The sequence below is a fragment of the Ostrea edulis genome, chromosome 5 (genome assembly GCF_947568905.1).
Source record: "Ostrea edulis chromosome 5, xbOstEdul1.1, whole genome shotgun sequence".
In the NCBI taxonomy this organism is placed as follows: Eukaryota; Metazoa; Mollusca; class Bivalvia; order Ostreida; family Ostreidae; genus Ostrea; species Ostrea edulis.
The window spans coordinates 39,210,712-39,233,670 of NC_079168.1; the positions used below are offsets into that span (position 1 = coordinate 39,210,712).

At 36.5% G+C, this 22,959-nt stretch overlaps 2 protein-coding genes across 2 annotated transcripts; one reads left to right on the plus strand and one right to left on the minus strand.

Annotated features, from left to right (window-relative positions):
* Nucleotides 1–204: 204 nt before the first annotated feature.
* LOC125650795 (mitochondrial amidoxime-reducing component 1-like) lies at nt 205–7,038 on the minus strand. Its single transcript, XM_048879315.2, has 7 exons — nt 6,775–7,038; nt 4,646–4,822; nt 2,426–2,600; nt 1,678–1,818; nt 1,501–1,571; nt 775–849; nt 205–682 (listed from the first exon to the last, which is right to left on the minus strand). Exons 1-7 carry the CDS (start codon nt 6,993–6,995, stop codon nt 571–573), a joined length of 972 nt encoding a protein of 323 aa, XP_048735272.1. The 5' UTR covers nt 6,996–7,038; the 3' UTR covers nt 205–570.
* Nucleotides 7,039–15,302: 8,264 nt separating this feature from the next.
* Nucleotides 15,303–16,526, plus strand: LOC125651184 (uncharacterized). Its single transcript, XM_048879766.2, has one exon. It carries the CDS (start codon nt 15,303–15,305, stop codon nt 16,524–16,526), a length of 1,224 nt encoding a protein of 407 aa, XP_048735723.1.
* The last annotated feature ends 6,433 nt before the right edge of the window (nt 16,527–22,959 follow it).

Sequence of the window (22,959 nt, forward strand, 5' to 3'; positions counted from 1 at the left end):
AATGGCAAGGTCTTGCCACGCGAAATACACATACCAAATATGAAAGCTCTACTTCTTATGGTGTAAAAAATATGTCCAAGGTTAAAGTCTTTGGTCACAGTCTGATGGACAAGCAAAAAACTATGTCATAGTCTGATGGACAGGCAAAAAAAATGATATGCCCCGAATCTTCATTTCAGGGGGCATAAAAAATTGAGTATTATGTTTTTCAAGTTGTGATTTTATTTTTTATGCTATATGTACAAATTTTTTCTTTCGATTATCTAAAAGAAGCACCTTGGTCGTTATCAGAACTACATTAAAAGTTCTTGATCAACTGTCACTACCTACGCTGATGATTTTATACAGGTAAACACACAATACAATACTGAGACAGAATATGGTAATTCATATCAATGTACATGTATTTGAATATATCGCGTATTCGAATAAATTGCGTGCGTGTATAAAAAACACCTGGCATAGGATTATGACTACATTTCTTCAGACCTCCTGATACTGTACAGATTTCTTGGTTATAAAATCCTAAGATTCCGCCACCTGTGGCGAAGCTCTAGGAACGCCCCAGCCTCACTTTCGGAGAGCGTACACGGGGTCCCCGACCTGTATGGTTCCTGTGTTGTCAAGAGCAGCGTTCACTCCAAAGATTGGGTCGCTTCCGTACGGCGGAAAACAACGAAATCTGAAAATGAATCGTAGTTTCATTATTTACAACTATTAGAATTCCTAGACAAGACTTCATTGTCAAAGTTTTATCATGCGGCTAACTCTTACTGTTTGAGAGTCTCTAGAGGCTGTCTGTCCTTGTTTCTCTCCCCTGTATCCGGGTTAACAGTCGTTAGAATACACCTGTTGGTAGAGTGGCAATATGGTTAATTTTAAATACAGAAATATGATGTCCTAATCAAAACAAGAGGTACATAGAATGTTTTTTAAAGTATCCTCTTTACTCCCTAATTATGGCCCCCATCTAAGCCAAACAGGGTCATGACTTAACTCATTCGAATCCACACACTATAGAAGTGTCTTATATCCTCTATATTCATACATGTACATCATGTAAACTTTTATCACCGATTTTATCCCCAACCTCACCCACATGTTCCATACCTGAAGGAAAAAACAATAACACCAAAACCATGATTTGAATCCATATTCTTCAAGGAAGCTTTCACATAAGTTAGTCTTTTCCGGTCTAGTGGTTCTGGCAAAGATTTTTAAAAGATGCTACCATCTTTTTACTATTGTTTACTTGTCTCTCCTTTAAGAGGATGTGACCCTTCATTTAAAGAATTTTAAGACCCCTTTATGGAAAGTTTGGTTGAAATTGGCCCAGTGGTTCTGAAGACGAAGTAAATATGCGTAAAGTTTAGGGTAGACAGACGACGGACAACAGGTTTTCAGAATAGTTCACTTGCACTTATAGCTTATAGATACAAGTTTTTAAAAAAGCATGGATATTTTAATGTAGATTTTATCCAACAACCTCCCCAACTATACCTGGTGCAGGGATCCAGGATTCTGAAGAACATTGGATCGGTATCTCCGATTCTTAGTTCATCCCAACAGTCCTTAAGGTAAAAAAGATTCAAAATAATATATCGTTACCGGGTATATGCTAAAAAACCGAATTAATTCATTGGTAATTAAGTAATTAGAGTAGACTATAAAACGCACCTCGGCAAATGATTCGCATCCCGAGATGACTATGTTGGGTCGGAAAGTTCTGAATGTGACTTTTCTCTCCAGACGTTCATTTAGAGCATTCAAAGAAGCTGCGTTCATCACCAAGTATCCACCAAAATCAGAAAACAGTGCCTAAAAATAAACACGAATATCAGAAAATAGTGCCTATAAAAATAAACACCAATATCAGAAAACAGTGCCTAAAATAAACACCAAATTCAGAAAACAGTGCCTAAAATAAAAACCAAAATCAGAAAATAGTGCCTAAAAATAAACACGAATATCAGAAAATAGTGCCTAAAAATAAACACGAATATCAGAAAACAATGCCTAAAATACACACCAATATCAGAAAACAGTGCCTAAAAATAAAAACCAAAATCAGAAAACAGTGCCTAAAATAAACACCAAATTCATAAAACAGTGCCTATAATAAACACCAAAATCAGAAAACAGTGCCTAAAATACACACAAAAATCAGAAAATGATACATAAAAAATTAAAAATCAATAATAAACAGTGCATTCGTATAATATGTGTTTCAAGAATTCCAAAATGTTGAGGGTCATAATTGTTAACCGGTATGTTCATAGGAGTTCGCGATTTGCAGTTTTATTTCATATGGTGATGGAGATTCAAGTGCTTATTTCGGCACATATACACAAATCAAAATACAAGTCCCATGAATCCACTAATTACATATAACTGGTAATCACTGGTGCTACATATAGTGTAATACCATGTCGCCAGGCTGGGCGGGATTTTCCCACGGTTTTCTTTCCTCTGAGGAGTCTTTCTTTGGCATAGATCCGGAGGACACGACCAGTCGTACACCTTCTGCCTCCAGGTATTTTTGGAACCAGCGCGCGGCCTCGTCACCGCAGTCCATCCCTAGAACACGGAGTCCCCACACCCTACAACACAGAGGAACTACAAAAATGGCGGCAAGTAATATAAACCCTGCAACACAGAGGAACTACAAAAATGTCAGCAAGTAGTACCTGCAACACAGAGGAACTACAAAAATGTCAGCAAGTAGTACCTGCAACACAGAGGAACTACATTAATGGCGGCAAGTAGTACACACCCTGCAACACAGAGGAACTACAAAGATGGCGGCAAGTAGTACACACCCTGCAACACAGAGGAACTACAAAAATGGCGGCAAGTAGTACACACCCTGCAACACAGAGGAACTACAAAGATGGCAAGTACATGTAATACAAATATACGCTGAAGCAAATAACAGGTGAAAGAAAATAACTCCGTTTTTTTCTGTTTTAACGATAATCTCCCACGGCGTATTTAACGCATATGTTTATTGACGAAAGCAATAGATAGTTTTCATATGACGTCATCTTATCAAAACTTATTTGAAATTCCCTTTGCCACCATGTTAAAGGTGCAGACCAGAGAAGGATTTTTCTTTGAGTAACCCATTTCAAACTTGTGAACCAAAAATATTTGTTTCAAAATAAATTGTGAATAAGTGGAATTAAGTTCTAACTAATGTATATGCTTCTGGTTTATCATTACCCCTCAGTGTATAGGCGATACAGTTGAAATTGGTAACGTAATGAACAAGTTTGAGCAAGTCGCCCTCCAATATGGCGGCCAAAAGGAGGTAAATTTCACCAAAATATCGTATATCGAAAGCTATATACATGTACTGTAGGATACATTTTCTGTAATAATGGTGTGGTGTTTCCATTTGTCAATTTGAAAACTTTGTGACGATGTGTTATATAATAACTACTTAAATAATTCCAGTACTTTGCACAATGACAAACCACGATCAGCGCGGGTCATAATATGTGGACTACCGCAAGACTCAGATGAACGGTTTTTTCTTAAATTTCGCGTTTTCTTAAACTCTTTCTATTGACATGAATACGCTGTCGTATTTTTTGGGTTCGTGTGGTAATTCAGCACAAGTCTAGCTTTTGATAAAAAGCTCCAGGAGTCAGCTATTGGTATTTCCATAATGAAAAATATTTTTTTAAAAACTGAAGTTAACCTACGTGCATATATATACGGTTTAAAATCATATGCAGATTATATAGTCATTTGATTCATCGTTAGAAGAATTTCAGAAGACATTTCTCATGCATTCCCATATAAATCATTAATCCCCTACTGTGGCCCCATCCTACCCCAGAGTTATTGACTTTCACAGCTTGCTCTGGGTCCCACCCTTCGGGACCTGACTGATGTCTAACTTAATCGTCTATGTCAAATGAATCCTAACATTGGCCCTATTTTCTAAACAAAATACAACTAAAATCCTATATCGTCTGACAGTAACGGTGTATCCGTATACTCGATGAAATGATGTTTCAATATTTGACCCGCTACCGTCAGAGAGTTTTTATTAAATCTACACTGCTATAAATCACGTCCTATATGTTTATCTCCCCTCTGGAGAAGACAGGACCCTTTAAACCCCATCTACACTATCTAGAATACTTTGTGTCAAGTTCAGGCGATATATGTATTGCATGCATAAACTCAAGTTTTAGTTTACGAAGATTTCCAAAATCGTTCTACCGATATTAACGAGCTAATCTTAATTTTCTCTGTTCTTTTCAAACGACACTAATATGCTGTCGTTGCTATATTCAAACAGCACGAATACACTGAAACACATTTTTTTTTTAAACCAAAAAACTCCGGACTTTTTTCAGCCAATCCAAAAATCACGAGACCACTTTTTTTTGCTGTCTCACTTTATGTAGCATGGCTGTAAATGTGTACCTTAGAGATTCTTTAGTCACTTCTCAACATTTGTTGTCATTATTGGGAGGGATGATGGTCGCCAACATTGAAGGAAAATTTGCATGACGCGCCTAATTTCCTACTTCCGCCCGCAATATCTCTGATACCGCCATTCATTGTTTAATAATCAATCCAACCACGAAAATATGATTTTACATTACATGAAGAGTCTTAGAATACCCACCTTGTCATCATAAATCTGGACTTGTCCACCGGGGGATTTTTGGGTAGAACTAGGGTGGGCTGCTCTGGGGCGTCCAGGTGTATGTTTCCCCGGTGACTGGACACTCGGACAAGGGCCATTCTTGAATAATGACGTTGGCTGAGGAAGTCCCCATTAGCTCTCACTAACATCCACTGTCTGTGATAGAGTAACATTTCTAAAGTTCAATTGACATATAGTACCCGTGTGGTTTCTGAGAATAACATTAGAGATCATACTCATCATATAGTACCCGTGTGGTTTCTGAGAAGAACATTAGAGATCATACTCATCATATTTTTCATTTCAAATCACCAGTATCTGTCTACTACCACCGATGTAATTACTGCTACAATGACCACTGTCCACTACCACCGATGTAACTACTGGTACAATGACCACTGTCTACTACCACCGTTGTAATACTGGTACAATGAGACTGACCACTTTCTATTAATACTGATGTAATTACTGGTACAATTACTACTGTCTACTACCACCGATGTAATTACTGGTACAATGACCACTATCTACTACCACCGATGTAATTACTGGTACAGTGACCACTGTCTACTACCACCGATGTAATTACTGGAACAATGACCACTTTCTATTAACACTGATGTAATTACTGGTACAATGACCACTGTCTACTACCACCGATGTAGTTACTGGTACAATGACCACTGTCTACTACCACCGATGTAATTACTGGTACAATGCCCACTGTCTACTATCACCGATGTAATTACTGGTACAATGACCACTGTCTACTAACACCGATGTAATTACTGGTACAATGACCACTTTCTATTAACACTGATGTAATTACTGGTACAATGACCACTGTCTACTACCACCGATGTAATTACTGGTACAATGACCACTGTCTACTACCACCGTTGTAATACTGGTACAATGAGATTGACCACTTTCTACTAATACTGATGTAATTACTGGTACAATTACTACTGTCTACTACCACCGATGTAATTACTGGTACAATGCCCACTGTCTACTACCACCGATGTAATTACTGGTACAATGACCACTTTCTATTAACACTGATGTAATTACTGGTACAATGACCACTGTCTACTACCACCGATGTAATTACTGGTACAATGACCACTGTCTACTACCACCGATGTAATTTTTCTTCGTATATCTTCATACTTTAGCAATTAATAAACATATAATTGCCACAATTATACACAATTAACATTTGGTTAAATCTATATAAAGTGGAAAATTGGTAGTTAATTAATCAGAGATTCCTCTCAGAGGCGGATCCAGGGCCGTAACTGCCGATGAGGCAGACGAGGCAACTGCCTCGTCTGATTTTTTGGCAAAAAAGAAAATAAAATTATATAAATGTTATATTATAGGATATATGTTTAAAATGAAGACAAGCACCTTTGTCTTTGACACCATATTACGATTCTTTACATAGTACAAATGAAACACAAACATGATAAATTGGGATTTAAAAAGTGTCATTTTCAGTCGTAAAGTCAATCGGCGGCCCCCAATCCCCTGCCTCCCCTGATTTAGAACCCTACTTACGGCCCTGGGATCCAGCGATTTGGAAAAGGGCAGAGAGCTGCACTAGATGATATCCAATAAATCGATAAAAATATGTGTATCATTCAGCATCAGTTGATAAAAGACTTGTAATATTTAATCTTTAGATAGAAAAAATAATTGTCTACAAATTAACTTTACTAGTACACTGCTAAAAAAGTACATAGATGTCCCAGAGAAGGGGGGGGGGTCCAAACTCTGGAACCCCCATCTGGATCCGCCAATGCCTCTCGATTCTTACCCTTGCACGTGTCCCAATATAATAAGCGGGGATAAGAGTCAGAGCTAGGAACCTTTGATTAGTACTTAAATCAGTGACAGGAAGCAATATGTCAGTTGGCCGGCATTAGAGGAATTCCACAGTACAATACTAGCTGACCATTCAGCGTCAGCGGCATTACAGGAATTCCTTTGTACAACACAAGCTGACCATTCAAAATAAACATTTCTTAAATAATACAATACGTTTAAATGTTATCATGAGAGAGAGAGAGAGAGAGAGAGAGAGAGAGAGAGAGAGAGAGAACCTGTCGTGTAGTCCGTCCGATTCCAGTCCCGTGACCTCTGCCCTAGCCTTTTGTAGGGGGATCCCTTGGCAAGACTTCACTGGAAATAAATTCAATTCCGACACTTCCCCAACCCTAACGAAACGGCTACGCCTTACACGACTGGACCAGACAGAGGCCAGCCAGCGCGCGAGAGAGGCCGCCGAAAGGGCCAAGAGCACATGTGCTTTGTCGTCAAACATAGCTACATGTAACACTGCGTGTGTATATTTACATACGAACGCAATTAGGTCAGCAACGGAAAGCAACTCGTGTTGAACGTAAAGCTCTGGTATCTCCAGAATTTGTAGGAGAGTGTGAGATTTAATAATCTCTGGTTTTTAGTTGTTATCAGGAGAAGCATTCCACTGATTCCGCTGTTTGAAACCCAATAAAGAAGCCGTATTACTAATACAGGTCTAGCTGTTATCCCTGTATTAAAGTGATACCCGAAAACGGACATAATCCGTCAAAGACACAGTGTGATAAATTTTAATTCATTAATTTATTTGTTAAGATTCATTGCTGGATTGATTGTATGTTGGTGGACAGACAGCCGCAGAGTCAATACAGTGATTATATAACAGAGTCAATACAGTGATTATATAACAGAGTCAATACAGTGATTATATAACACTGTGAAATTCAAAATGTATGTATCGAAGGAAAGTTAGCCCTCTCGTTAGATTTTCTTCCTGTGTGCATTTCTGACTGTTTTGCATTAGGATACACGGTGGTACTTAAATATATTACATCAAGTAATATCTCATGTTCTGTACATTGTCTAAGCTCATACTACTAGTATTACTGTATATTATGTGTGAACCATATGAAACCATATTGCACATATGCACTCATTATAAACATGACATGTTGATCTAGTACCAATGCACCGTCCCGTGGTATCTTTTGCATTGCAGTGGAGTTAATCATATGTACTTATACTACCTTTACTATTATTACATGTAGAGTTGTTATGTACACACACACACACACACACACACACACACACACACACACACACATATATATATATATATATTTTCCCTATGTGTATTTCTGACTGTTTTGCATTAGGATACACGGTGGTACTTACATATAATACAAATAAGTATTATCATGTTCAAATGTCTCATGTATGAACATTGCTCATACTAATAGTGCATATTTTACTCTTGTTTTTTTTCTTTTCTTTTTATCGTCATTTGCACATTGAAATGTTAATAATCATGTATGCTGTATGCCCGAGAGGGCCCTAATTTGGAAATAAAATCATATTCTATTCTATTCATACCTGTACTGAGCTTTCAAAATCGAATTGAAGCGTCTAACCATGGATAGCGAAAGGTCCAAAATTCTGGAGTTTACAGTTTACGTCATTTTGATTCATGAAAGGATTAGCTAGTGCACTTTTTAAAAATTTATTTCAACTGGACAGGCATTCTCTACCCAGAGTTCCGTGCGCTCCTCGCACTACACCTCTGTCAACGTCTTTTTACAGAAATCTTGTAAAAGTTTCTTTGATCCAACATTTATGTTTTGGTCTAAATATTTAGTCATATTATGATGTTTTTGGTGCAATCAAATTGATGCTTACTGTAAATTGATTAAAATCGCCGTTTTCTGATCATAAATTTGGAACTACTTCGTAATATGCGTATGAATGTAGGATATACACGTGGTGGAGATTTTTAAAATGTGTAACGGGAAGGGAGAAAATGCAACGGACCAGACCGGGATTCGAACCCGGGCCCCCTGAATCTCTAGTCTGGGCTCTAAAAATAACTAACCCAGCAAATGAACTACACCAAAAATATAAAGGGCAAAATAATAAAGAATAGTGGTTCTAGAATTAACATCTGTTATCCACATCTCCTAAAACCAGGCTGGACTTGGAAAGGGAACCTAACTTATCTATAAAAATCCTAACATCCTAACTCTAATCATAATGTGCTCGCTCAGCACGTGCTAAATGAAACCTAGAATGCCGTGTACCTTGAGGTTGGCATTAAAAGCAGAGATAAAGTGCCATGAGGCTTATCCCCAACCAAGTGAAGAAAACTACACGAACACGGCTTTAAATACCCTAGCTATGCCCAAAAATAAACGCCAATAGATATCAAAGATCCTAAGGCTAACTTAGCCAATTAGAACACAGCTATCAAAAGTACTACGGAAAGACTGCCAACATGGATGACACTTCCTGTTTTAAAAGTAAAACATGTGGAAAGTCAATACATGACCTAGCTTATAAACGACTAACAATAAAGGGGTTTTACGTAAGTAATAACTGAAAACTCAATGTAAATAACATTATCATACTGAAATACTAGCAAATAATAAGTAAATATAAATTACGAAACCAGGACTATGGAAATAAAAATCCAAACCACTACATGGAATCAAAAGTAAGAAAGGCTGTAAAAATACGATAAAACTTGTAAAATAAGAGACAAACAGCTAAATGGTATATATGCACTTATTAAAGTGTCAGTTGGCTATGAAAAGAGCCTGATGTATCACCTGTTGCCTGAACTTTTAAAGGGAAAGATTGTTTATATCATGTGATTATATCACGTGATTCGAAGCTCGAAGCGTTGACAGAGGTGTATGTGAAGCTTGTGTAACGCGCCCTCTGGTGAGAGAACGCTGGACAGGAGGAATTATATATATATAATGTTTTAATAACATTCAAATGTACAAAGGTTCTATAGAATTTATAATTTTGAACGACTTCATTAAAAACAAAACATGTACGTTCATCATGCCTTACATAAATATGAGCATCTTGTTTACAATTCACCATAATTGATCTAGTCTTTTCTCCAGTCTGGCACTTTCTATAAGTGTGCTAATTCTCATACTTTCCATATCCATCGTAAACAAAAAGTAATTTACACGTCTACGCAGTAATAAAACGTATATCGAGATGGTGATGCCCTGAAATTGTATTGAATAATCTTTATGTAACATTAGTGGGTTTTTTAAAAAGAGCAATTACAACAATATCTAATTGTTTATCATCCTAATGATTAAATACTACAGCATTAGCATAGTTATGTAGATTCAAGTCTGTTTTATTCATATCCTCTCCTATTTTTTTCACAGGTACCCGTCGTTCCGGCCAATATTCCCTTTGATCCACACACCATTGTGATGTGCAAAAAGTTCAACTGAAAATATATATTTCCTGAATTTTCGTGAATTCATTGCCTATTGTATATATTTTTCGATTCCGAACGTCATTATTTTTATACACATTCAGGTAATTAGGGGATCCTCACATCAAAGCAAATGAGCTCTGATTTACAAATTTCTAGTCTCGGGAAGTTAGGAAGACATATATAGAACTTTAAATATACTACAAAACAAAGATTGTCAAAATATTCTAATTTATTAAAACAAGACCCCCGTGAGCCACATCGCTCACCTGAGTCACCTTGGTCCTGCTGTTGTTCAGATGTTGTATATTAAAAAAAGAATTAAATCTTTATTCCCATGAAACTTTAGCCCCATATAGTGGCCCCAAACCTAGCTCCAACATAACCATGATACAAGGTCAAAAATCATGATTGGATACATGTATGTAAGGTCTTGCCATAAGAAATCTATATACAAAAATGAAAGCTCCACCTAACACATTTCACAGGGGCGGATCCAGGAATTGCGGTTACGGAGAGCGGCACTTTATGAGGCAGTGGGTCCAGGGCGAAGTCCTGGTGGGGGTCCAGGGGGCGAAGCCCCCGGAAGCTCCTGAATTTTACAGATTTTATGGGGCTAGAAATATTTCTCCTATCTAGTCATTTGTACTATTTTCTATCATTTTAATAAGGTAAAATTAATAAAATGACCCAAATTCTAAGGGGTTTTTGGAAAAAATTAAGTTCTCCCAATAAAGTAATTCAAGAAATCAAAAGATTTTGTCATTTATTTCTCCGGGAGTGGAAGAAATTATTGCTTCTTTTATCGTTTAGTACATCTTCCGAAACAAGATATCACGATTTACCTTAAATTTGAAAATGTTAGAGGGGGAGAGGGGGGGGGGGGGGGGGGGCGCCGGCTGCGCCCCCTCTAAATCCGCCACTGTTTCAGGAGATATCGCCTAGATTAATTTTCCCCAAAAGTAGGTCAAAATCCATAGTCAACACATTAGGTACCAAAAAGAAAGGTCTTGTCACAATGAATACATACAAGTACATAAAACATGAAAGATTCAAAAGTTATGAGGAAGTTAAAATTTTCGTTATAAAGTTTTGAAATTTGGGTCATACTCCAAGGTCAAAGATCATGGTATGAAATGCAAGGTCTTGCCATAAGGAATTTACAAACAAAATACGAAAGTTATACCTTCATTAATTCAGAAGATATTGTCTAAGTTAGGTTTTCTAAAAATAGGTCAAACTCCAAGGTCAAGTCACAAGGTCAAAACGTTGGTATTGAAAAAATGTCTTGTCTCATGAAATGTGCATATAAAATATGACTAGCCATATCATGCACCATTTAAACGTTATATGAGCAAAGTTAATATTTCAGGAAGACAGGACGAAACTAATATCCCCTCCCCCCGACTTAAGAATTGGGGGAAATATTTTTTTTTAATGCTAACAACTTAGGAACGTTTGCATTCTGATATGATTTAGTGGGACCCTGTTCCTCTTGAAAAGACTTTATTCTAATTAATTTCCACTATATTTCCATATAATAATTTAATCTCCTACTGTTGCCTCAACCTACTCAGGAGGCCCCTGAATTGAACAAAATTGAATTTGCACTACCTGGAGATGATTGCATATTGATATTACTAATGAGTGCCCAGTTGTTTTTGAAAAGAAAGTTTTACGGATGTTTCCCAATATATTTCTATGTTAAAATTTGTTCCGCCAGTGTGACCCCACCCTACCGCCGGGTCATAATTTCAGGGCCGTAAATTACATGGAGGCGGAGGAGGCAGTTGCCTCCTCCAACTTTTGAGCCAAAAAAAAATTAAAATTTAAAGTTCATTAGAATGTATGTTGTTTCCAATAACTAAGAACATGATACCTCCCTTAAAAAGCATTCCAAATCTTTCTTTTAGAATGAGTTAGTCAAGTAACATCTTAGAAGGCCCTAGAATCAAGGATTTTGCACGAAACGTGTTCAGTGTGCACAAAATGTGCTCAGCGTCTGGGGGCCTGGGCGCCCCCCAGACCCCCGCCTAATTTCCTGCCTCCTCCAAATTGAAGGTTAATTTACGGCCCTGAATTTGAACAACCTTGAATCTGCACTACTTGGGGAGACTCTTGTTCTCAATAATACCTGGCGTATGATGAGTTTGAAATTTCCTGACAAAGTATTCAAATTGTGGTTCCTGGGGTAGTGATTGGGCCACAGTAGGGGATAAAAGTTTTACATAGGAATACATAGGACATATCTCTAAAAAAAAAAATCTTACAGCAGGGCCATAATTTACAAGCATCCCCAGATAGGGTAGATCGAACTTTGTTCAAATCATGACCCCTGGGGGTAGGATGGGTCTAAAATAGCGGTCCAAACTTTACATAAGAATATACATACTAATGACTAGAAACATATCACAAATTAAACAGCAGAAAGTGCATTAGTTAACCTCAAGGACAATGCAGGTACCATCATTCAATACATTTACTGACATAGGTATTTAATTGGACGAGGACATTAGACACATTACCAGTACGACATTTAATTAACTACGAACACGGCAAAGCCCGGACTATTTGCTACCCTTTATGATATATATATAGAGAAAAATCAAAGTGCATATGGTGGAATCATACAGCAATTTCATAGTCCAAGGTTGGCCTCACACATCCTTGTATAATAATAGAGACCAGCCTTCAAAGACAAAAATCCTACAAGATAATGACAAGATTTTAACTCCTACAGAAATCCTATCATAATCCTATGGGATAAAACAATTCTTAGGATAATTTATCCCATGAAATTTTACTTACATGGGAGAAAAAATTACCCTGTGTGTGTTATATGGGATGATAACACCAGTGCACTGTTAGATAGGATTAATCCCATTCAATATCGGCTTGGTGGGTTAAATAATCCTAATTGTTCGGAGAAATTATCCCATTCCATATTATTTCCATGGCCATCCCTTTAGTTTCATCAGATACATATATAACACAAGTATCTGGTTTTATACCTACGGATGATCATGAGGCATTTATCTAAAATCCTTTCTTAAAAATTGAGAAAAGGGTAATAATAATGATAATGATAAAAGGGTAATTATAATAATAATCTTCCACAAAGTTCAGTAAAACTGTTCATGATAAGTTATTTTCTCCAAAGTAAAAATAATTTTACCTACTAAGTCTCAAACTAATTCATTTGCTTTTAACATTACATATACCATTTATTAATTGTGATGTAAATTAAAAATACTGATCAATGTTTTCAATTTATACCAAGACTGATGAAAAATTGAAGTCCTCTGACATTTGTTCCCAGCTTTCGCATAAATGAAAACAGAGGAAACTCGAATTAAGTTTGATATACCACTAAGTTGTAACAGTGACTTGTTACACATCATTTGTTGTGTTGACTGCATGCTCTTGAAGAACAGCATCTGTTTGTTGCTTATGTTTAAATCTGTTGACAGATTTTTGAGTAATCTTCTTTGTATTAGTAACTTTGTTAATAAAAATAGTATCATACCATCCCCCAATAAAACTTCAGAGAGAGAGAGAGAGAGAGAGAGAGAGAGAGAGAGAGAGGGGGGGGGTAGGAATTTATGCAAAAAAAAAAAAAAAAAAAAGAGAAAAAGATGTGCATTGCCAGGATGTTGGAGATAAAGCAAAATTCTTTAAGGGTCCCAAAGAAGTAGCCTCTTCAAATGCGCGTGCCGCACTATGCCAGAATGTAAAGTCTCGGCTTGGATTTACCTGCTAACACTGGTCAGAAACACTAGCTTGACACGAGATCATCAAATGTAAATCAAAACAAAATCATCTACCTGTCAACAATTCATTTTTGATCAGCAGTGACATCAATTAGGAACATGATTCCTGTACCATTGTTTGTTTATTTAAGACGTTAGATAATTAGTCAGCAAACTCGTAATCTCATACCTAGTATCAAAGTACAAGTTCAAGTTCATTTATTCACTCAAACCACATTATATATGGAACATGAGGTGCATTAAATAAACATTTGAGTAAGAATAAGGTCAGAGTATGCACAAATATACATATACCATAAAACATATTTACACGATTTACTTGATTAATTCATGTTCAATCTCAACATAACAATCAGGAGATGAGTATTTACTTCCTTCAGGAGGGATGTATACAGCACCGAAATAAATATCTTCATCAATATCAAACAATGATTTGTTCATTTTAATCCAGGATGCATATTTAAAATCTACACATTTACCTTAATTTGGAAAGAATTCCATATGCAAATTACCACAGCATTTCTTTTTAATGCTATAAATTTAGTCATAAATGATTTGGGTACAAATCTTAGAATAATGATCTTAAAAAATTACTGTACATACAATAATTTTCATAAAGTTCCTAATTTTTTTTTTGGGGGGGGGGGGGTGAATAATTACCACAGGTACAGTGTACCTGAAGTATGGATACTACTTACCAATTACCCTCTTCTCCCTTTTGATATTTTTTTTTTGCGGCGATAATTTCTCCGAAATGTGCGGATTCCCTGCCTACATGTATCTCGTCCCTCTTTCGATTTATGTAATCGTTTCACGCATTTTGTAAGCTTTATAGATTGGCATAATACCGGTGGAGGACCAATCTCTAAAGCTTACAAAATGCGTGAAACGATTATATAAATTGAAAGAGGGATGAGATAGGCAGGGAATCCACACATTTCAGAGAAATTATCACCGCAAAATAAAAAAAATTATCTAAAAAAGGGGGAATAATATCCCTACTTCAGGTGCCTGTGTTAATTACAAGAATAAAATAGAGGTACAAACTCAAACACTATTTCCCAAAAAATAGAGGAATACTCTTCAATAAAAGGTTTATCAATATTAATACAAGATTGAACACATCAAGCACATTTTGATTACTATCAATAAATGAAAGAGTTCAGGTATTTCACCCAAGCTGAAAAGTGACAAACTGAAATACTGTTAATGACCAAAATTAATGACCTTAATTATCTGGGTGTTCAATATGCCAAACACTTCACACTCTGGGACCACCAACACAAGCCATGTGATCAAGTCATCAACAACAGTCCGACACTCCTCACTGTAATTATAAAGTTGGAAAAGAAATCACTCCACACAATCCAATCACAACCAAAAGTGGGGAACACGTGACTACCAAGAACCAATCGAGAAGATCAGTATGGATAATTTATCCAGAAATTAATCCAATCAGAAAAAAATCACCACCATCCTCTTCCTATAAATATCAAAGGTAACAGATTACGAAATTATTCTCCGATTAATTTGATTATCAGCCTGGTTAGTCAGAAAGAGAACTGAGAGATTTCCCACAATGGAGATTAGTGCCCAGCTTGTCAACCCTATAACAGTGGAGGATCAGAAGCCCACCTCTCCATCCCTGCTGCATCTTCCTTCCATCAAACTTCCCACCATTGGGATCGACGATTTCCTAGAGCTCGAGCTTGATGACAGTTTCTCCGATATTCTGCCTGATGTTGAAGATGACCTGGACAGCCTAAGAGATGTCTTTAATCCATTACGAAATGGACCTGTGGATATTCTAAATGACACCACAGAATCTACAGTATCATCAAAACTGGTTTCATCTCAGGAGATGGATTTTACAGTGATCTCCCCTGACGTGAACTCTTCTGTGTCCAGTTCATCAGATGCTTTGGAGTTTAGTGATATGTCTGATTCCACTGACAATAAAGGTATTCAATCTCGTGCCTTACAGTTCGGTGACTTAAGCTACCTGGATGCTTCCAGTGAGAAAAAACATCCTTCAGAATCTAGATCGCCTAGTGACTGCTGCTACAGCCAAACCAACCGCAGCCAATCACCAATGTCTTCTAATCCATCTGACTTCGATGTGGGTGTGTCCACTTGTCAATTTAGTGTGTCACTTGAGGACTTAGTGAGAGAGCCATCCCCGGTGTGTGCAGCTTTAACACATATCACTGATCCAGCAACAAAGTTAGTGGAATTCCCTACAAAGCCATACAAGCCTCACAGCAACACCATCCTCCGGCGAGAGGAGGAAATTCGTCAGAAATTTGAGACTATGCGCATAGACTATCCACAGGACATTCAACAGCTGTGTCAATTCTACATGAATCAGTCAGCAAAAATTGAAACGGAGCGCCTTAACCTGACAAGATATCCATGCCCACCTGACCGTTATATGGTGCTCAACCTACATTACAACAACCAACTCAACCAGATGATGGATCGGGTGGAACAGAGTCTCTGCTTGTTGGAAGACACCAAGAACCAGAAATCAAAGTCATTTCAAAGAAATCGGAGACAACGAGCCAATTTCTCACAGAAATGTATCCAGATCATGGAAGACTGGTACGAGAAGAACCTGGATCACCCGTATCCGAACTCTATCACTGTGGAGTTGATTGCAACCGAGGGAGGCATGACAGCAGAGCAGGTGAAGAAGTGGTTCGGGAACAAGAGAAACCGTTCCAACAACACTCGCAGTCTTACAGAAATTGCAAAGAAGAAACGACAGAATTCCTTCAACTGCTTTGGTGAACTGTTCCTGTGAAATACCCACCAAGAACCATCCAGCATTCAACTCATTATTCTTCCGAAATAGTTCTTATGTAACGAGTGAAGGAGTGAGACTTAAAAACACCAGAAACACGGTCGTCTTGGTGAAGGATATACAAGAGAAAAAGAGAAGAAAATCTGTCAGAGAAATAAAGAACTGTGGACTTAAAAAGTGCTCCTAATGAATCTTCAAGTGCCACTGTTATAATGTTAGTTTGTGTGCTAGTTTGGTTACTGATGTTTTAAGTCCTGTAGAAGCACGACATAAAACTGCTGATTGATATTTCTAAATTACCGCTGATTGTTCATTGTTGCCAGCATTTAATAAAATTAACTTTGAATTTGCTATTCATAGTTGTATCATTTAATGCTACTGAGAGTGCAGGAAACATTCAAAATAAAAAGACAGAACGTAACACTGTAAAACATGCGCATGCGTAATGTCAAACAAGGGAGACAACTCACAAGAATAGGAGTCTGTGACTTCTTTTGAATCACGAGACCTCCGAACTCTGTTGCTTCGTGGTTCATCCTACAAAACAGTCAGACATACACATGAACTGTATACAGGGAAATATTCGCCCTCAGTTTATTTTTGCCCCTCTTGTCCTCGTTATCAATGAATGAATTTAAGGTGGCGAAACCGTTCTCTCTGTTTTTACACAAAACGGGGCAAACTTGTCTGCAAATGTAGAAGACAAAAATAAAACGGGGTGAAAATAACCATATATACAGTACATGTAAATTGGAAATACATGCTCCACACTTCTGCATGTAAAAAAACTTTTCGAATAGCAAAACTACAACAGCACTAATTTATCCACGTTTTAAAAAATGTCTTATCCCACTGATTCATAATATATAACGTTATATATTATGTATCAGTGGGATAAAACATTTAAAAAAAAACCGTGGATAAATTAGAGTTCTGTGATAATGACACGTGTATTTAAGATTCCTGGAACATGAAAAAAATATATAAAGAGACACCATAGATCAAAGAGAAATATTCATTCGTGGTTCGAATTTCCTCCATTGTTAACATATACATGTAGGTTATAGTGCAATATCCTTGACCCAGGCGCCTATGGATTGAAGTAATGTATAACTCGCATATCATCATCGATAAACATTTATAATTATTATCATTGTTTAGGCATGTGTTGTTTTCCATAACGACGGGTGGGGTGGGGGTTACTTCTGTCCTTCACTAGGACTATAGCACAGGCACCTGAAGTATGGACACTTTTAGTAAACTTGTAAACGTAAAGCTTTTCTCAAATCAACAACATCAAATCGTTTGCCATTTCAACACTGTACACGACCATTCCTCACGATAAATTAAAGACTAGGTTTTTTGACATCATAGACAGTTGCTTCTTAAACAAAAATGGAAAACGGAAAGATTCATACCTAGTGATCAGTCATGATAATTTTTCCATTAAAGCTTTTGAGATTGGCATTATACTGGTATAATGAAATACACTTGTATTTTATTATACCGGTAGAAGCTTTTAAAAAGGCATGAGACGATTACATAAATCGAAATTGGGATGGGATAGACAGGGAATCCACACATTTCGGAGAAATTATCGCCGCAAAAAAAAGAAGAAAAATAGAAAGTCTCGGGGGGGTGGGGGGGGGGTAGTAGTAGTGTCCATACTTCGGGTGCCTGTGTTAGATAGGAGGGGGTATCAGCCAATCTTACTTTCTATTTGTGAAAATAGCTTGACTTTGCATGTAGAATTAACGGAATGAAGAAAATTTGAGTACATATTTTCAAAATACATAGAGCAACTGATCTAATGAGACAGCCTCTAATGTTGGATCCGCCTTCAGCGATAAAAATAAAATATCAAGAAAATCTCTATCCGATCAGAGATATATCCATAATGATGTATATATTATGATTGATTTTACTTGAATGAATAGTGTAGACTCCCAGTTAATAAAGCTGTTGGCCCAGATAGCATTAGCCATAAAATGTTGAAATCAACAAAAACTACCATTATCAAACCACTTACTATGCTATTCAACAAATCATTGTCAGAAAATATTTTCCCATCTTTTTGGAAAATTGCTCACGTCATTCCTCTTTTTAAGAAGGAAGACCCGTCAATAGTATCTAATTATAGACCTGTCTCGCTATTATCATGCGTTAGTAAAATTTTGGAGAGAATTATTTTCAAACATGTATATAATTATTTTCATAGTAATGATCTATTTTATCGATATCAAGCTGGATTTTTACCAGGTCATTATACAGTTTATCAATTATTAGAAACTTATCATAGTATTGTTCAAAGTATTGATGAAGGGAAATCATGTTGTATGATATTTTGTGACCTATCAAAAGCATTTGATAGAGTATGGCATAATGGTCTTATTTTCAAATTACAAACTTATGGTATATCTGGTAGTCTTTTACATTGGTTCAGAAGCTACTTATGTCACAGATCACAAAAAGTAATGTATAAGGACCTTTTATCGTCACAACTTGATATATTTGCTGGTGTACCCCAAGGTTCTGTTTTAGGACCTTTACTATTTTTGATTTATGTTAATGATGTTGCTGTAAATATGCTATCAATGTGTAGATTATTTGCTGATGACAACTCACTCCAGCAGTCCTCATATAATATGCTAGAAATTGAATACAAGTATACTTAATTATGATCTTTATAAATTAAATATTACAAATTCTCCGTTTTGTACATGTGGACATACTAATGAAGATATATATCATTTCTTTTTTGCTTGTAAAAATTACTCCAGGGCTAGAAATGATCTTTTTAATCGCCTTTTCATGCTTGACTTGGTTAATATTGATACAAAATTGTTATTATGCGGTGATATCAATTTACCTCTGCAAACTAATATAACTATTTTTTCAGTTGTTCATAAATTTATAGAAGAAACTTGTAGATTTGTTTAATCATTGTACATTATACCTGTTAATTATTACCTTGCATGACATATTGTAATATTTTAGGAGAGGTACTTGTAAGTTGTCAGAACTTGTTCCCAATCCTTTTGATTTCATCAATAAAATATGTTCAAAACAAAAACAAAAACAAAGACTTTAATGGAAAATAAAAAAAAAATAAAAAAAATCTGGGAACTTAGAATTCATTCATTATTCGTTTATTAGTAGATACATCTGGTGTGGTAGTCGATACGGCGCTTCAAGTGACGTACAGATAGACTCAAAGAGCCAACCTTTAACTGAATGCGACACAAAAATGTGGCTGAAGGAAGTGATTCTCGTGTTGATAGTTCGAGAATCTGATAAGATATCCGAGTCGGTTCACATATCATCACCCAAACGCTGATTTACCACCGTAACGTACGGTGTGTCCCACATTTGATTAAAAAACAAACTGTTGAAAATAGTAAGCAGTTCCACGGTTTGTTTTATGTCCCGTCGATAATATCAAGATGTTACAGCTGTAGGTGAAGTACCACGAGTTCATAGCCATGCATAGGACTCGGGGGCCTGTTTTACAAAAGAACTTACGACAAAGTCACAAGTCTTAACTTGTGTTTTACAAATATTACTTTAAATTAATGAAGTAAAACTTCTGAGGCCTAAATTTCAACATCTAAAAAAAAATTGCATTTGGTGTGAATGATCTTACAATAAACTGGAAAATTCCAGTATTTAAAGTTGGTCGTAAGTCGTAAGTTCTTTTGTAAAACGTTTCCCAGGTTCATAGGAGTTAGGGTTCTTTAACATGCCAAAACTTACCGCGATATGGAACCTCTGTATTTATGGTCATATCCAAAAGACCTGGGATTCTCACTTCTAATTGCTGGGCGTTTGGCGAAGGAGCAATTTACTTGGTTTACGAAGCTAGTCTCGTGCAACCAGACTCTCGACTGTCTCCGTAAATCCCCTACGAGCAGAGAGTCATAGCCTGGGTAAAGACTCGATAATAACTGTTACTGTTAGGGAGCGCTAATTCAGTTTCGGTTTGATTCTCTCTGACATAATCAGTGATTTGATGTTAATTAGTCGATCCTTCATTAGTGATACTAATGAGGAAATCGTTATTACTTGTCCAATAGAAAAAATGAAATCGTTGTCTGCTGGAAATTGTACTTTCGCTTTTGGCTCCCAAAGTAATTTTGTTTAAATTGACTACAAAACGGTTTTGCCATATTCCGTAGGTAGAAAAGCAAATAAATTCTTTCATTTTTACAACAGTTTTTAAACAGTCCATTTGTAAATCTTTAAGCCTAAACAGCAAATTCGATCTATTACGAATTTCTTCGGTAGTCGTTTTTTGGAGGTGTGTTGAATCAACCAATCAAATTAAATAACGACATTCTGGTAAGCCTCGTTCTGACGTTATCGTGGGTCTTTACCAGACGCTCTGCTCGTCGGAGATTTGCGGAGATAGCCGAGGGTCTAGTTGAACGAGACTTGTCTACCACTCAGCTACCGCGATCGGTCGGATTTCTTTAATTGCAAATTAGATATTTTTAAGAGGTTTAATTGAACAGATAAGGAGACACATACCGGGTTTTATTTTTGATTTACATGGGATGGTGTTTCGGTATTTATCAGAGCTTCTGTATTATCACTTCTCACCAATTTTTGACAATGAATCATGCATGAAGAAACTACGACCAATTTACTTACTAACATATACATGTACATGTACCCGGTATATACAGATCGGCACATGATACTCAGGTAACCGTTAAGGACCATAGACCTCTCGTTGCATTTTGATTTAATATCTTCACTTTGAAAGGAGTATGACCATTCATTTGAACAAACTTGAGTCCTCTTCATCCAAGGATGATTTGTGCCAAGTTTGATTGAAATTGGCCAATTTGTTCTGGTGAAGAAGTAGAATATGCTAAAAGTTAACGGAGAGATGGATGCCGAACAAATGAAGGTCAGAATTGAACTGAAAAGAACAAGTGAACAAACAAAGTCACTACAATGTGGTAAACATCATTATCACCTTCAAACACATACAATATCAGAGCGCACCAAAAAACAAAAAAACAACAACAATAAATAATTAAATTTTGGCATTTGACAACCACTTAACTGTTGCCTATTTTGACTACGTAGAAAAATTTGGTACAATCCAAAAATGCACATACATTTTGTAAATCAAAACAAAAAATCGTTAGAAATGTACATTACGTCTTTAAAATATATTGAAAAATAAGAGGCCTGTGGACCACAGTGCCCACATGAGGCAATTCTTCATAATGAGAATCACTCGATTTTATATGGACCGCTTATATAGAAAATTCATTCAGGTTTCAATTTCACTACAAGCAAATATTAAACTTGTCATGTATGGGATTTTTAGATTAAACCAGTGTATCACATAAGAATTTAAGTCCATCAACCTGTTATTTTCTGAAAAATTGAAGAAAATCTAAATTCTTGCCACACGCAAATCTTCCATACACATACAAATACTCTGTAAAATATGAAGGTCCTAACTTGAAAACTGAGGAAGGAAAAATAAAAGACAATGATGTACTCTATAAGCGATATTTCCTGAAAAGTAACAAAGTTCAACAACCTGTAATTTTTTCAATAAATGTAAAAAATCAAACTCCTTGCCGCATGCACACCATCCATACCCATACAAATACTCTGTAAAATAACAAGGTCCTCACTTCAAAACTGTGGAAGGAAAAACAGACAAATCATGTACTCTCTATGTAATAATTCCTCAAAACTGACTAAGTTCAACAACCTGTAATTTTCTCACAAATTGAAGAACATCAATATCCTTGCCACACGCTAACCTACAATACAAAAATAAACACTCTGTAAAATAATAAGGTTCTCACTTGAAAATTGGGGAGGAGTTCACCGTACAAATCATGTAGTCTTTATGCAATATTTCCTCAAAATGGGCAAAGTTCGACAACCTGTAATTTTCTCAAAAATTTATGAAAATCAAAATCCTTGCCACTTGCACATCTTCAATATCCATACAAACACTCTGTAAAACAAGATGACCCTCACTTGAAAATTGTGGGAGGAGTTAACCGGACAAATTATATACCCTCCATATAACAATAATTTTCAAATAAAGGGGCAAAACTCCTGCAAGAGAGGTCGAAATGGATTAAAATTGCAACATGATCTAGAGTGATCCACAAAGAAACTACACAGCAAGTTTCAGCTTGATATGCGACAGAGAAATGAAACTAGAAAGAGAAAACCCCGAACGGACAGATGAACGGACGGACAGACATCGCTGTACCATAATACGGACGTATAAAAATATAATAGTCTGCTACCGGACAAAATACCAAAGTACATAATCAATATATTTACGATGATAGACCTATATAATTGACCGAATTAATATATTTACCGTGATAGGAAAAAAATCAAGACAAATAATCAGTCCCGTGGGGACCCGGGTTACAATAGGTCCCCA